At 38.9% G+C, this 16,666-nt stretch overlaps 1 protein-coding gene across 1 annotated transcript in view; it reads right to left on the reverse strand.

The window, feature by feature from the left end:
* The window catches only part of UMAD1 (UBAP1-MVB12-associated (UMA) domain containing 1), a 206,565-nt gene that overhangs the window by 179,137 nt on the left and 10,762 nt on the right, over nucleotides 1-16,666 (reverse strand). Inside the window, exon 2 of the mRNA XM_054564090.1 lies at nucleotides 6,154-6,250. Within this exon, the coding sequence (XP_054420065.1) occupies nucleotides 6,154-6,235 (82 nt within the window). The 5' untranslated portion in view covers nucleotides 6,236-6,250. The remainder of the gene's footprint in view (nucleotides 1-6,153; nucleotides 6,251-16,666) is intronic.

The raw sequence follows: 16,666 nt of genomic DNA on the forward strand, positions 1-16,666 counted from the left end.
TACAATTACTGAATTATAGAGAGTGAACTGCAGTGGCTCTCAGCCCTGCTTGCACATCTCAACTACCCTGGGGAACTCGGGGTGGGGGAAAAAAGAAAGTGTCCAGGCCAAACCCCAGACCCATCTAATCAGAATTTAGGGATGGGGTCCCAGTACCAGAATATATTCAAAGTGCCCTATACTGCACAGGAGGGTCAGAACACTGCAGTTAGGGAGACAGAGCCTTAATTTACATTTGGGTCAGCTGAGTCTATTGAGCCCCAGGAAGAATGAATGACTTTCTCACAATAAATTGCATGAAACAGAGGGCTCAGTTCTCCCTGTCAGTACAGTTGGCACCTCTCCCTGCCCCATGAAGTTCCCTCTCACTCTGCACATTCAAGAAAGATAAGGCAGGACGGTGCTCCCCCATCAACCAACACACACTCACACTCCGTGGGACAGTCTTGCCTGAACATTTTCTTCTCTAAGTGCCTCTCGGTTAACAGATGAACCAGAATCAACAAATGTGCAAATTCTGTTAGTTCTATCCATTAGACATACAATTCCACAGTTCTTAATGGAAAATAAGCAATTGAATAATGGAGTTAGTTGAAAAATCCAGCAAACTGCTTTAGAATTGAAAGGTCAGAAAGTAAATTAATTTTCATTTGAGTTTTAGTGGATATCAAATACATGGGTAAAGGGATATCGAGAAGGTAAATTGCTTTTTAATCCGCAAAGGCTATATTTTTTTAAAGATTTGATATACTTCTATTGTAAGAACAGGGAGTAAAAATAGGAGGCATGTGCTGAAAATCTGTTTAGTTTTGCCATTGTTTTAATTAAAGCCTTCAGTCCCACTCATGATCAAAGTGCCTTACTATCCCTCATTCCTTGGAATGTAAATTTTTACTGTATACAATTAAATTTCCACTTCTAAATAAAGAACACAGAGATGAAGAGATTACCTAAAAAGCTCCATAAAAAAACATAATAGTTTAATTTTAGTGTGCATACATGGTTTGAATGATTCCCAGGATGAGGAATTCAGTAGGAAACAATCTTAAAAATAACCCACTACATTTCAAGATCTGATTTATCATTTAAACTGGAAAACAGAAGGTGAGAATAAGTTACATATTTCAATATCAATACTTAAAAGATAAAATCCAAGCTGCTGTGAATTACTAAACTCTGATTCTAAATTCAATGAGTTTTACAAAATAATTAGCTTAAAACTAGAAGTGCTTACGCCCTCCTTTAAGAAGCACCTGCATATTCTGAAAAACATGATGAATTGCAGTTGAACTGTAATCCAATTCCTTTAATCTCTGAAATAGTTCCTGCCCAATTCATTCTGCCTGCTTCAAAGTTATATTCAATATCTGGTCAATAGTATCACTGAACAACAGTAATTTAAATCATCCCTTTTCATTTGATATTCTGGGGTGGGGCGATTGTTGCTGTTATTTTTCCTTCACTTAGCTATAGCATATTAAGCTAATTCATGCTTTTGTCTTAGTTTTGAAAGGAATTACATGCCAATATCTTGACAACAGATACCCCTTTTTCCTAATTTAAAATAACTACGAGGTTGTACACTACAGTAGCAAATTTGTAATCAACTTAAAGATAATGTCTTAAAAGTACAATTAAACATGTCATAACAGGATAAAACCCTGCTAATGACAAATAGTACCATGCTTGCTGGGGTTTTAAACAGCAGCATAAGACTAAGAAAAATCGCCACCCAGTGATGCAAATGAAAACTGCAACTTGTTTTTGTGTAAAATGAGTGCCCTGGAGGATTACTTCAACTTCATTTCTGATGAATGAATAGCTATTACCTTCTTATGTGAAGGGGAGCTGGTTACAAGGGAAAGGATGTTTTTCCACTAGGTGTTTCTTTTTCCTTATTCTTATTCAGCACACTCAACATTCTACAAAGGATAAATTAACAGAGAAGTTTTACATCCAAAAGTGAGCTAATTGTATATGAACAGCCAAGGTATTCCTATTATCAACAGAAGTACCTAGGCTCTGCCTGGGCCTTGAATTTCAGGTCCCAAGGTGTTTACTTTAGCAACTCAGCAATGCCATCTAATAATTGTGACCTAAAACCTATTTGTGCTAAACAAGAAGAGCTGCCTAGGGGAAAAGGTATTCTTAAGTGGGGGGAAAAAAAATAGATAATTTATACTTTTAACAACATAATTTACTCTGGCCTTGTTAGAAACAGGTTGTAATGGCCACGCACAATGATAATTTTTAAAATTCTGTAGACTACATATTGATAAGAAGTTGTTGCCATATTATAATCATGTTTCTAAGTCTTCAGTTGGTTGCATCATTTAGAAGTTAAGCCAGTCACATGCTTTTATTTCCCTGCAATGCTATCCATCGCACATGAGGACAAAGAAAGCTATACAGATACATGATAACCAAAGTACATGTGTGTAAGTACGGAGCCATGTTAATAATAGCATTTCAAACCTATCATTTGACCTATTTGGCATTTCCAAAATATCTTCTTCCATGGTATGCTCTGAGACTAAAGTAGAAATGTATGTCAGTATAGAACCATATAATAAAAAAGAGCAAATCAGCAAAACAAATTATTTTTTTAAAAAAAAGACATTATCATTCTTTTTAAACACAATTAACTATATTCCTAGTAATCTGTCCTGAGTTTTATCAGTCAATTCAGTTAAGTCCTTCTCTGCTGAAGGATTTTTTTTGCTAACTAAACAATGTATAACATCTTCCAACCTCAACGTCATTAAAAGGATTACAGATTTCTATAATACCTTATATATTTAAAATATTAAATAGTGAAAATTTGGAGGTAGTCAAAATTAAAGCCAAACTTTAAGAACAGTAATATACCAATCCTCTTTTATTAAAAACAAACAAAAAAAATCAGGACTTTCTCTTTGAAACAATGAGGAACGCAATTTAATTTTATTTTAATCTCAAAAATGTCAATAATGTCTTAAAATTAAAAATGATAATATGACACTTTTAAAAAATAGATAGCTTAGTGTTTAAGAGGGTAGGAGGCAAGCGCTGAAGACAGAATGCCTGGGCTAATTTCAGATCTGCTGTGTTAGCAGGAGGAACTTGGAAAAGTCCTCACCTGTATATGGAGATATTGTTACCAAACCCAACCAGTGCAGGGATGGGGGCAGGGGGCGGGGGGTGCGGGGCGGGGGGCGGCGGGCAGGGTCCTACTATCTGCTACCTACCAGGCAAATCTCCAAAGACAGAGTTAAGTGAAAAAGGAAGGAATCTTGTATTTAATGAAAAGTTTCTGCCTAAAATATCTGGGTAACAAAAGTAAAAGGAAAGAAAAAGTCAGAGTAGGACATCAAAAATAGCTATTTCACCATTTGTCATTATACTACTACAGAGGTTCAAGAACCGAAAGTAACGCAAGAACAAATATCTGTTCACAGTGCTATTATCACCAAGGTCTTTGGAAATAATGGCAAGTTTCTTCCTGAAAACCCATCTCCTCTAAGATACCAAAAGAAAAATCACCCTGTCACCCTCTGCCAGCTCACTTCAAGGTTGTGCCAGGAACCTCTTTTCCCACCCAGAAGCATTGTGAATGTAGGTGGCTTAGGGGGTCCAGCTTCAGGCCTTTCAGAATCTGTGCCCCCAGGCATCCAATCCTGGTGCCCTCTTCCTACGCTGGCCACCATGGGCACCCCCACCCCCACCAGACCACTGACTTTTTGCTTCTGAGGCGCTCTATTTAAAAGCCCTCTCCCAGAATTCGATGCACTGATGAAAGCCAGTGGGAGTGCCCAGCCTTCCAACCACTGAGGGCCAGCGCCGGCCATATTTGCTTTTGCCTCTCTTGCAGCCACTGTGTTTGGCAAGGAGGGAAGTCTGCAGTCGCACGTGCCAGCTCAAACCCACCCCCATTTCCAGGGTACTGTGTCCGCCCATTACAATATAATGCCAACACTCCAGTCACAGGGTTTTTCTAAGCATTTTACACACGTTCTCTCATTTAATCCCCTCAATAACAAGAGGAGTTTGTACTGCTATGCTCATCTTCTAGATAAGCAAAATGACACCCAGGAAGTTATATAACTTGCCCAAAACGGTGAAGGGTGGCAGGTACACCACCCCAAAATATGCCACTTTGGCATAAGGTTGATTTTGAACTGAAAGCAAGGGATAAAGCCCCCATATAAAAGACACCAGGAGGAACAAGACATTCTTCTCACCAGAGATGGGGAGTCGAGGCTAAGAGAACTATACAGGCAGACCTTGTTAAAGTCCTCTTATCTTCTGTCAGTCTCCCACATATTTTAGTGACTTTTCCATAACTGCCTCTTTAATCAACATGGTATATAAGCACTTAGGTTTTACCATTTCTTTTGATCTTCATTTTTCTATGAGGTCTCCCATGGACATGTAAAAATCTGTATGCCTTTCTCCAGTTAATCTGTCTATTGAATTCTCTCTATATTAACCTCACATCCTTAAATAGCTATTTGATAACAAGAAGAATAACTTTGATTTCTATTCATGAAACTACAGAAAAAAGCAAGGTTATCTGCCTAAGTTAAGACTACAGAGGTGTTGTACAATAAAGAATACAGAAGAATTTTAAAAATCAGGTTTTATTGAAAAAAAATTTCTCAGAGAAGAATTTACTGTGAAACTCCTGAAGAAGGAGCAACTTCACACTTCACAGGAGACCAGAGATATCCCTGAAGTTCTTCTATTAGTGAGGCTAATTCGTTAAATGAAAGGGAAGCAATGCTGGCAGCTTTCAAGGAACAGAAGTTGGTGTTGACAGAGTCAGTTCTCACTTTGAAGGCAAGGCACTAATGCCTGACATGCTAAGAAAGGCCAGATAAGCAGCCATGTCCACAGCACCCAACTTTATTCCAGTCAGACAGCACCCCAGAAAAATCACAGGCCCTGGTCTGACTATGCCCCAATATTTTGCTTCAGGTGTAGGGGATCTGGTCAGGAAAAAAACCAACTCTGACCACCCCAGCTACTGCCCCGTCACAGGGCATATGAAGCAGATTCAGAAAAACACACAGGCTTGCCAGAACTTGACAGTGGAAAAGATGGGATAATTGTATGGTAGCATTTAGCTATGAGAAACACTATTCTGATATCCCAGAGATCAAAGCCAAGAACTGGGAGAGGGCCAGAGAGATAAAACCTCTGTGTCATTTCAGCAAGAGGCCAGATCCTAAAGACAAAGGTGAAGAGGCAGAGACCCACCCACCATACCTCAGAATGTGTGGGGTCAGAGGCATGGCAGGAGCCCTGGCTCTGGGAGGGTCTAAGAGGAAATTCAGGACAACCCTTCAATCCTACTAACGTCAGGGCGCCCTTGCCTGACTGGGCCAGGGTAAAGGAAGAGGTAGGAAACCAGAACCTGGAAGGGAAGACACCTGAGAAATATCCTGGGGAGTAAACACCCTATGAGTTCATGCAAATCTTCTTGGAGGAGGAGCCAAAATTTGGCAGGAGGAGGTCCAGGGTTGCAGAAGGTGCCTGCCACAATGGGAAACAAAACCTAGTTTTGGTTCCTCTTCACCAGAATACAAATCCCTTCCTCAGGGAAAGATACAATGACATGAAGAAAATGTTATTTTTCAGAATTCTCCTTGGGAAAAGTATAGGATTGAAGAAATAATTTTTTAAACCACTAAAACCTTAATCATTAGTAGTATTAATTTTACAATAGGAAACAAACTAGGCTTAAACATTTAGGAGACACTATTTAATATTGAATTGAAAAGTGTACTACGTTCAGCAAATATTTATATTTCAGATGCCTTACAATGCTAATTTAAGAAAGGCTTGCTATTTATAAAACAGAACTTAAAATTATAAGGATTCTTCAAGACTTATGGTTTCAACAATTAAAAAGGTTGACTAGCATATCACATAAAAAAAAGGGATAATTTTACAAACAATTTGCAGAACATGGCTAAACCAATACATAAGAAGAGTCGGACTTGATGACAATATTCTAAATGATTACTGAACTTTTTTTTTTATAGAGTTCATATAAATAAATTCTGGAATCGCTAGGAAATAACTTTGAAAACAAGCCCTACAATTTTCAAGTAATTTTTTAAAAGAAAAATAACCCATGGAATTATGACTTCATTTCTTAAAAAGACTCACCTAAAAGGACAAACCCATCTGCCTCTTTCTCTGGCGTTGAGGGCGTTTTCAACTCTGGAGGCTTCCTGAAGAAGTGAAACATCGCTGCCGCTGGGATCTGAAACGGAAGATGAGATAACGTCAGGTTCAAGTGAAACAGTAAAACTCTTGCCTTGCTAGTAAAAAGCCAAATATAAAAATATTGCCCTGGCTGGTGTGGCTCAGTAGATTGAGCACCAGCCTGTGAACCAAAAGATCCCCGGTTCAATTCCCAGCCAGGGCACATGCCTTTGTTGCAGTCCAGGTCCCTGGTTGGCAGTGTGTGAGAGGCAGCCAACTGATGTTTCTCTCCCTCTCTTTCTCCCTCCTTTCCAGTCTCTCTGAAAATAAATACAATCTTTTTTTTAAAAAAATCCTAGTATTTACTGTTTAGGAATTCTATTACCAGACTTAAAAACACAAGCACTCCTTTCTAGGTGCCAGCAGACAAAGCCAGAAATTGCAGTGTAAAATCATGTGTGCCTTGAATCCTGTTCCCTCTCTCAATTTCCAAACATGCAGAAAATAATTCAAGAAATCACTGCAAGTAAAACTAAAATCAACAAGATAACACCAGAACCTGGAAGGATTTCATTTAACATAAACATAAATCATCCACTTGATTGAGGAAAGGGGGGAAAAAACCCTGTCATGCCATAACTAGCTTAGGCCTCGTGAAACTGGGACCACCTGAAAAAACGAAGGCGCTTCAAACATCCTCTGCAGTTGGTTATCTGATTCAGACACTCAAGAACTGTATCCCCCGTAAAACTGCAGCCAACTTTAAATTCCCATCAGTGGAGATATTTGTGTTGGTGAGATTGTTGTGTGCTGTCCCCAAACCGCACACACGCACACACGCACACCTCTGCTCTCCCTCCTCCCATCTTTGCACATTCAGGCAGGCCACCCATTCCTAGAAAACAACTGGGAGGACAGTTTAAGGGAGCTTACAAGGACACATTACAGTCTGAGGCCAGCCCTCATAAACACAGCATGGAACAGACAGCAAGGAAAGGAATACTCGTGGTGGCAGCAAATGCTCCACATTTCTGTTTTCATATTTTCCACCCAAACCAAAAAAATCCAGCAGGGAGGGTAAGTAAAGATTTCATCTGAGCAAAAGCCTTCGAGAAATTGAGAATCGAACTGGAATTTGCGTAGGTCAACCTGCCCTGAGCTGTATGTAGGTCCAAGAGGAAGGTAAAGGAGACTATTTGTTGTTAGAAAACACATTTGGCAGGTTTCACTTTTTAATGGAATAAAAAATGGAGAATAGAAACACAAGCCATGTGAAAAAGAAAATGTTCTGGAAGAGGAAAGGAACAGCCTCTGGAATCCTCAAAGAAAGAGCTTACTGGGTATTGTGATGGATGCGCTAGAACAGTCCGGAAATGATCTGGCGCCCTCAATAGTGTACAAGAGACATGGCCTCTATGAAACTGGTGAAAAACAGGATTAGAGGAAAAAGTGAAAGGAAAAGATGAAAAGACAAGGAATGTACTGAAAAAGAAAATAACTGAGTGAGACAAAAGAAACCCATGCAAGAAAGATATGATATCAAAAAATAATTGGTTGGTTCACATTCAGACTTAAAAGACTAGAAGAGGCAACCGACTTCTCAACCCCAAATGGTTAAAAATAGAATGAAGGCCTTTGAAGGAACAAAAGCTGATTAAAACTTAGCCTCAGGTAAGGATCAAATCAAGGGTATAGCCATCACACCTGATATAAAAACCTCTGTGTGATTCATGTGGCACTGAGTAAATTCTTTCACTGAGGATAAATGGTTAAGGAAAAAGAGAAGGGGGTAGGTCTCCAACTGAAAGCTGGTAGAGAAAAGATGCTCTCAAATAAGGAAGGAGGGAGCACATGTAGAGGGAAAAAAGAGGAGAAATACAGAAAATCTAAGAGTCATTTCTAGCCCAACTTGTAGATCTAGCTATTGATACATGGAGCTGACAGAAATCAGGTAAGCAGTGAGCCAAGTTTTTGAGAGTTGTACTGTTAAAACCACCACCAGTCTGTATCAGGAGAGGACCACAGCCCTGCAGACCGAAAGCTGCCAAAGAAAACTGCTCGGCCCTCAAAGAAGGCCTGTTCTCCAGTACCAATTTCAGGGGTGGCCAAGGACATTACTAGAAAAGAAAGAAACTCTAAAAAGGGTGGATGGAGCCAATGGGCATGGGGAACAATAGACAGGGGGGCCGGGGAAGTCCTTCAGAAAGCAGAATGTGGGCATAATTAATATTCATTACTATGTTCAACTCAAGGTGGGGGTCCCCAAAAGGCCTGCGCAGGGAGATCAGAATTGCTACCGCTCTGTGACTGCTGTATTTCCCACTCCTCCACGTTCTGATGGCAGTGGTTTTTCAGTTATCTATCCCAGTTCCACGAGGATGGGAGGGGACACAAGAGACAGACTACTGGTCCTTTTAGTTCATGAAGTCTCCAGGCCAAGCAGGGCCACATCCGGACCAGGTGAAGAAATTCGGAACTTTGAGCATGATGCCATCTGAATGGCGTGAGTCATTGGGGGCAGAGGGCACGAGCCATTTTGCCTGTGACAGGGAGATAGAGCTGAGTATAGGGTGACCACAAATGAGGACCCCAGGATCATGAGGGCTGTTCACTGACTCTTTTCCTTAAGGAGACATATCAGGACTGCATAGTCTACCCTCTTTGAGGAGGTGTGGCCTTGGGGCTAGCTTACTTCACTGTGCCACATTCCATTAAAGTGCTATCACAAGGAGCGTTATGGACAGAGAAAGAGGGGCCCTTTAAAACGTGGTTCTTATTCTAATGTATAAATAAAAGCCTTTGAAGAGAAGGACTCAAATTTCCAATATCTTTTCATGCCGGGCCACAAAACAGAAATGGAACAAGCATGGGAAACATAAAGCAGTTCTAGCATGTCCTTCTCAGCTCCCCAAACTTTAGGCGGGTTGTTATGAAAGCCAGGCCACACTCAGCTGTAGTGTGAGACTCTCTATTTAATGCAAGTATTTTGTACAGAATTTATACCTTAAGTAACTAAGTGAAGCATTTAAGTTTTTCATGACCTAAAATATAAAACTGAAACAATATACAGGCTGCAGCAATTTGTGATAGTATGACTCACTGGCAATGCATAATGTTATATTCTGTCCCTTTAGAGCATCATAAAATTCCAGACGTATTTAGAGGAGGGATAATTAAGGCCCCCGGAGTCAAGAAACTTCCCGGCATGGAAGAAACAGGTCAGGCATAAGAGAAAGGTAGCAGAGACAGTAAAGAACTCGAATGGCAGCAAGGACTGGTTTACTACAAAGTTCCACTGGAAGCAGCTCTAAAATTATTACAGAAATACCAGTCCCCTTCACACCAAGTATTCTGCCAACCTGAGCGCCACCTTAACCCCTTCCTCTACAATGGTCTGCCTCAACACGTTTTCCCATGGGACCGTGGTTCCAATTTTCCAATACAAGTCTCAGGATTCCCTTGTGTGATCAATCGTACTGCTGACATTTGTGATTTATTCCACTAGGGACCTCAAATCAGTCAACAGTGCATCTTTACAGGAATTGCTCCGCACATCAAAAGACTATGCCTGAGACACTGAAGTCTATAATCACATTACCTTTATGCCACAATATGTTTTTTTTCGTCACTGAAAATCACACACGGTGCTAGAAAAGTTTATGCTGGTAGGGCTGGCAGTTACCATGCTAAGACCTTCCCTCCGTGAGCCAGTTCTCACAGTGGGAAAGCCGCACGGTTAGCTCACCTCCCCAGCAGCCAGATTTAGTCACCCTGCGTAAGGCCAGGCCGGAGACCGGGCAGGGAAGGGGGAGTAACTGCAAACCCCGCTATCGTACCTCGAAATGCTTTACATACTCTATCTCCTTTGATCTTATTACAGTCACCCACCAGGCACATGCCATTATTCACAATGTGTAAGAATTGAAGTAAAGTAGGTTAAGTATTGGTCCAAGTTAACGCGGCTGGTGAACAGCAGTGCTAGAATTTTAAGCTAAGTCCTTTTGGCACCCACACTGGATGCTTTTCATCGATAAAGCACCAGAGAAAAGGAGCCCTTCACACTTAATGACATTTCTGTTGGGCATTAATATATTTCCCAAAATCAGTCAAATACATTTTATTAATTTCATTTTTGTCTTGCTTAATCCCTACTTTCCCAAGCCTGGCACAGCTCTATGTTCTGAAGACGTTTATGACTTCATCTATATTCAAGACTTTTATGAGAACATCTATGTTCAAGACCTTCACTTATTTTGTATTTTATAAACATTGATTAAGTGCTTAGGCCAGATACTGACTGAGCACTGCAAATGCAGCACTCAACTTACATTCAGGGGGAACAAACTGCAACCCCAGTCTGACATCTAGTCTGAAGGGGAGGAGGGAGAGGCAAGTAATACTAAGTGGGACTCCTGTGTACTGTGGTAGGTGTGTAATATTGTACCATCGCTCACATTTCTCAGGCATTCCTTGGCAAAAAAGGAGAGTCATTTAAGAACCCCATCCCCAAAGCAGAGGAGGCTTGAACTACTCCCGCTGCCTCAAGCCCAGTATGTGAACCCCGAGCCCTCACGCTTCTGATGCGCACAGCCTTGACAGCTGGGCTTCTTTAGCTTGGAGGTCTTAAGCGTACTCCCATCTCATTCCCTTATTTACAATTTCCAGTATTTTTTAAATTGTCTACAGTGAGCAATTTTTTTTCCAATGAGCAAATTTTACATTTAGAAACAGAAAAAAAATACTAAAATTTATTCTGAAAAATACGTTATCATTTTTGAGCTGGGATCCACCTTAGAATACCTCCTAATTCTCACCCTTGAGAATCCTGGAGCTGCCCTGCTTTGGGAGATAAAGAATTCACCTACACTGGCTGGGAAAATAAACACTTACAAATCACAAATTTGATATAGGATGTACATATATAAAATATACAAAGATGTGTGTAAATAAAAAACTCTTTATCTTGGTCAAGTAGCTCAGTTGGTTAGAGTGTCATCCTGATATTCCAAGGTTGCAGATTCAATCCCCAGTCAGGGCACATACAAGAATCAAACAATAAATGCATAAATAAGTGGAAGAACAAACTGATGTTTCTCTCCCTCTCTCTCTCTCTTCCCCTCCCTTTCTCCCCCTCTCTCCTTCTCTCTCCCAAATCAATAAAAATATTTTTTAAAGTATAAAGAGCTCTTAAAACTCAATAATGAGAAAAATTAATAAAAACTGGGCAGAAGATATTAATAGACATTTCACCAAAGAAAACATGTGAATGGCAAAAAAAAACACATAAAAGAATGCTCAACATCATTAGTCAATAGGTAGATGCAAATTAAAATCTCAGTGAGATACCACTACATAACATATTAAAATATTTAAAATTAAAAAGCCTTGCCATGCAAAGTGTTGGCAAAAATGTGGAGCAACTGGAACTCTTGTACACTGTGGTGTGTAATATCATACAATTATTCTAGGTAACAATTTGTTACTTTCTTAAAAACATAAACATGCACCTACCATATGACCCAGACCTTCTCATTCGAGTTATTTACCTAAGTAGAATGAAAGCATATGCCCACAATTGTACACAAATGCTATATAGCTTTTTTTGTAATAGCCAAAAACTGGAAACAAGCCAAATGTCCAACAACAGATAAATGGATAAACAAACTGTGGCATTTCCATAATACTATTCGACAAGAAAAAGGAATGACGTCCTAAGATATGCAACAACATGCATGAATGTCAACAAAACTAAGCTGAGTGAAAGAAGCCAGACTAAAAAGAGTTTATATTGTATGCTTCCATTTATATGAACTTCTAGAAAATGCAAACTAATGTATAATGACAGAAAGCAGATCAGTGGTTGCCGGGGGAATGGGGAGGTGCAGGGAGGGATCACAAAGGAGCACAAGGAAACTGGTGAGGGTGATGGATACATTATCTTGATTGTGGTGATGGTTTCAAAAGTGTAAACATGTCAAAACTCATCAAATTCAACACTTTCAACATGTGCAACTTGTATGTTGATTTTTAAAATACATTATTAGCACAATGTTCTAGATGTCATAAATGTTGTAGTTCACAATTATTCATAAAATTGTCTCAAATCTCTTAAACCACTTTTTTTGAGTTACAGATACAGTCTTTGTATTTAAAAAAAATGCATCTTTTCTCTAAGGATTCACGCAAAACTGAAAAATAAAAGGAAGGTATCTTCACTATTCAGATGGTACGCACAGGCTGCACATACAAGGGCTGGCCTGACTGCTAGGCAGGGTGATCCCTACAGCTCTGAAGGGGAGGAGGGTGAGGCAAGTAATATATTTGCTTTTTCCTATTATTCTAAGGCTTACCTTTGAAGTAATATTTCCTATGACAAAGGATTAAAGGATTAAGGCAACCTTGTTTTCTTTATTATCTTCTTTCAATTTCAACAGACTACTAGATTATGTAACTATACAATATAAACTGAAATTTCTGTGTGATCAGTAATCCAGTTAAGTAGCCACTGAACTACAATAAAAGTAATATACATACATATTTTTCTTCACATTGTGCACAAATACAATAAATATGTATATTTCATACTGCTAAAAAATTAAAGTCTTTAAAAATGTTTAAATCCTCCTCTATGGTGGGTTATGAATTCCATAATTATACAAGAATAATATAAATTTATATAACAAGTTTCCTAATTTATTCTGAGAGATACCAAAAAAGAAGATGATCCACGCTTTTGGTAATTTTAATCTTGGGAGACAAGATTACATTACCAAAAACAGCATTAAACAGTATGAAACATTCCAGAAAGATCAGTGTGAATTAGAAGGGCCCTGGAAAACTTCACAAATAAGTAGCCATGAGTTTAACTTCATCTGATGGGCAGGATACAGATAGAAGAGGTCTTTCTTATAAAAAGGATCATATGAACAGAGAAAAGCATGTTTAGATAGCAGAAAAGGGATGACCGAACTAGAGGCATGTAGATAAGCAATAGAAAATAAGACTGCAGCCCAGGCCAGCATGGTTCAATTGGTTGGGCATCATCCCACAAAGTGAAAGGTCACTGGTTCAATTCCCAGTCAGAGCACATGCCCGGGTTGCGGGCCAGTCCACCATTGGGGTGCATGCAAGAAGCCAGCCATCAATGTTTCCCTCACACACTGATGTTTCCCTCCCTCTCTCTCTGCCTCCTTTCCTGAGTAAATAAATTAAAAAAAAAAAAAAAGAAGACTGCAAAAGAAAGGTACAGATAAATTAGTAAGAGAGCTAGTCAAGGAAATACTAGAATACCCATAGTAGTATACAGAATTTATTTGGTATTATTGTATAGAGTAGGATATTGAGGAAAGGTGTGTTTCAGAAAGACTAAAATATAAAATAACATGCTGGAAAGGTTGATTGAAAGCATGGGGGTCACAAAATTAGAAAGTAGTGAAAAGGGATTGGATTAAGATGGAAGAAGTTTGAATAAAAAAAAGAGATGTAAAGAAATATGGAGTAGGACTTAGTGACTCTCAACTGTACACATTACGGATGAAAGAAATAAATGCAAGATGACTGAAATTTCAAACCTGAGGGACTGAAGAAAGTGATACCATGATTAAGAAAAGGGAAGTAGAACGGGGAAGTTTATTTCAAAAGAAGAAAATAGTTCCATTTCAGACAAGTTAGATGTAGGTGAACAGTGACTGGTACAAATGGAAATACCTAAAGCGCAGCTGGAAAAATAGAGCTGAGGGTCCCAGTGAAGGAAGCTGGAATTTGGGAGTTGTCAGCATATATGGGATAGCTGAAATCAGGATCAGTGGTACTACAAATAGAAAATGTAATAGTTCAGGAATGAGACCATGATCTCTGAGATCTAAAATGATACTATGAAAATATATCCCCTTAAATATACCAAAATGATGTGTCTACTCCCATTTCTTCAAAATTTTCAAAGCCATTATGTTTGGCTGTCATACCAAGACTAAAATGCTAACTCATCTATACTGTTTCACATTTAAAAACTGTAGAAACCAACCTCTTCAGTAGAATCCAGGGGTGATAAATTCAAAGGCCAGGCTGGTAACTCTGAGTGAAACCAGGGTTCTGTGAGGCAGGAGGGAAGGAGAATGCAGGCCTAGTGTAAGGAAGGCACCTTCAGGGAGGGAGATGCCTAGGGAGCTGAGTGGAGCAGCCCTTCCCAAAAGCAAGGTCTTGATTCATTACATTACCAAAAACAGCATTACACATGAAAGAGCTTTTGGAAGTGCTGTGCTGGGAAAGTCTGTAATCAGATTTGCGCTTGCTGCTATGGTCACCATAAAACAGCAACAACAAAAATAAAAAAACAGGACCAGGATGAAGCTGTAAGGCATTTTTCCCTGCTGAGGATGATCCCAAGGAATCAAACCTTCAGGAAATGTATTTTTAAAGTCTATAGCTGCCTATGTCGGAAGGTCCCTCCTCTTCAATACCTGTGTGTGGTATTGAAGACTCATGGTCAGACTTATTAATCGAATGAAATAGGGAAAAGAAAAAAGAAAAGGAAGGAAAGAAAATGAAAGAAAAAGGGAAGGGGAAACATAAAGATTATCAGAGAGCATCATATATGGTAATGTTTTATGAACTTTTGCTTTTGGGTGCATGGGCTAAGTCGATGCAATGTACTTCTTAATTTGGGTTGCTGGCAAAAAAGTTTCAAAGCACTAATCATACTTTGGTGCTCACATATCCCCTAAAAGAATATTGAAAAATATATACCCCCTTGTACTTCTTGACATCTAAAACCTTCCATTGAAAATTATTAAGAATGTGGTTTCTAGCCAATTATATTTACATGTTGAAATAAAACCAAGGTATCATTATTTTACATTTATCTAATGGATTATAAACACCAACACATTTTCATATACGCCATCAACCTTTTAAAAAATAGATGAACAAGTTCTTTTCTAAAAGCAGGAAATTTTTATTATTCTCTTTCTCCTTGAACTAACTCTTACTTCCATTCCATTTCCACTGGTCTGGAGCTCCAAAATGCCCTCAGAACACACTAGTGCAGCTTTTGTAACATATCCAGATGAATATAAAGTGTGGGTGGCAACCTCATTTTTAAGAGAGCCTGTCCTCTCACACTCCAGAGTTCACTTGTCAGCTAACTGGAAAAGTAACATCATGTGCATATGTAACAGCCATTAAAAATGGAACTTACATATTTTAATAAAACTCACCTCAATATGACCATATAGTGGCTTTTACCAAATTGAAAAATTAAACACATATTATTTGTAGCCAAAACAGATCTAAAATAGAAAGTCAGAAGGTCTCGAGCTACAAGTGTATGAGCATAAAGCATGAGGCAAGGGAGGACTCTGGAAGGAGGCAAAGAAGCTCCCGAGAACTTCACAGTGTAGATTTCAACAGGTGCCAGGCTGCGTTGCTTTTTCCTCTTGATTTTATAGTTTTCACTTGATCCTTATAGTTTAAATCTTATTTAATTTCATACTAAATTAAAGGCAGAAAAAGCGTTTCAGAAACAAGACACAGAATTCAAACATGAAATTCTTAAACACAACACTGGATCCTAGGTTGCAAGAGTACTGGGGATAGGAGGAATGTCTAGTATGGCAAGAACGTGATGACTTTTAACAGTTGGTTTTGTCTGCCATGGAGAGCAGTAGAGGCTTCACTTGATAACCTCAATTGCCAGCTACTCATCACTAGTGTGAGATACCTACCACCAGAAACTGTTTGCGATCATTAGCTATCACTATGATAATAAAATCCTGTGATCATGAAAGCATTATATTATCTGGAATTATCTTCTGAAATTTTCTTTAGCAGAATTGCTTTTCAGGCATACGATAAAGGCATCTCAAAAAATCACAAGTTGGCCCAAGAAAATTTTTGAATAAAACCTTCCTTCCCAGACTCTATTACCATCATTGAATACAGTCTCACTAGGGTAAAAGAGACCTCATAGAGGTTTACTCTCCTTCATTGCTTTGTACATAAATATGACTCCCAAAGTCTCTAATAGAATCATCAGGAAAGTTATACGTAGGGTTTTTTTTGGATTTGGGGATTTTTTGTTTGCTTGTTTTCCTTTTAATTCTCTTTAATTTTCAGAATCAAGAATGGTAGGCTGGCAGTGATTAAAAACTGACTACTTTTTTTCCTTTATTGTCCCTTATTGATAAAAAGAAAACCAGAACAGTATTCTAATTCTACTAATACAGGTGGGGAGAGGAACCCATTACATCAGACCTGGGTTTCTCGATCTCGTTGCTCTTAGCACATTGGTCCAGGCAATTCTTTGCTGTAACCTACTTATCTGCAGATGAGTGTGATCACCTAGGATATAATGCATTCTAGTCAAAAGACATCTTAATTTCAGGAGGTTTTATTTAAAAAAAGAAAACAACGACAATTTTCCTCTTTTTAATGAAGTACAAGTGAACATCATGGATTTTTTTATTCTAAATAACGT

This window comes from Pteronotus mesoamericanus, unplaced genomic scaffold (genome assembly GCF_021234165.1).
Source record: "Pteronotus mesoamericanus isolate MK-2021 breed Mesoamerican mustached bat unplaced genomic scaffold, CSHL_Meso_final scaffold_85, whole genome shotgun sequence".
NCBI lineage: Eukaryota > Metazoa > Chordata > Mammalia > Chiroptera > Mormoopidae > Pteronotus > Pteronotus mesoamericanus.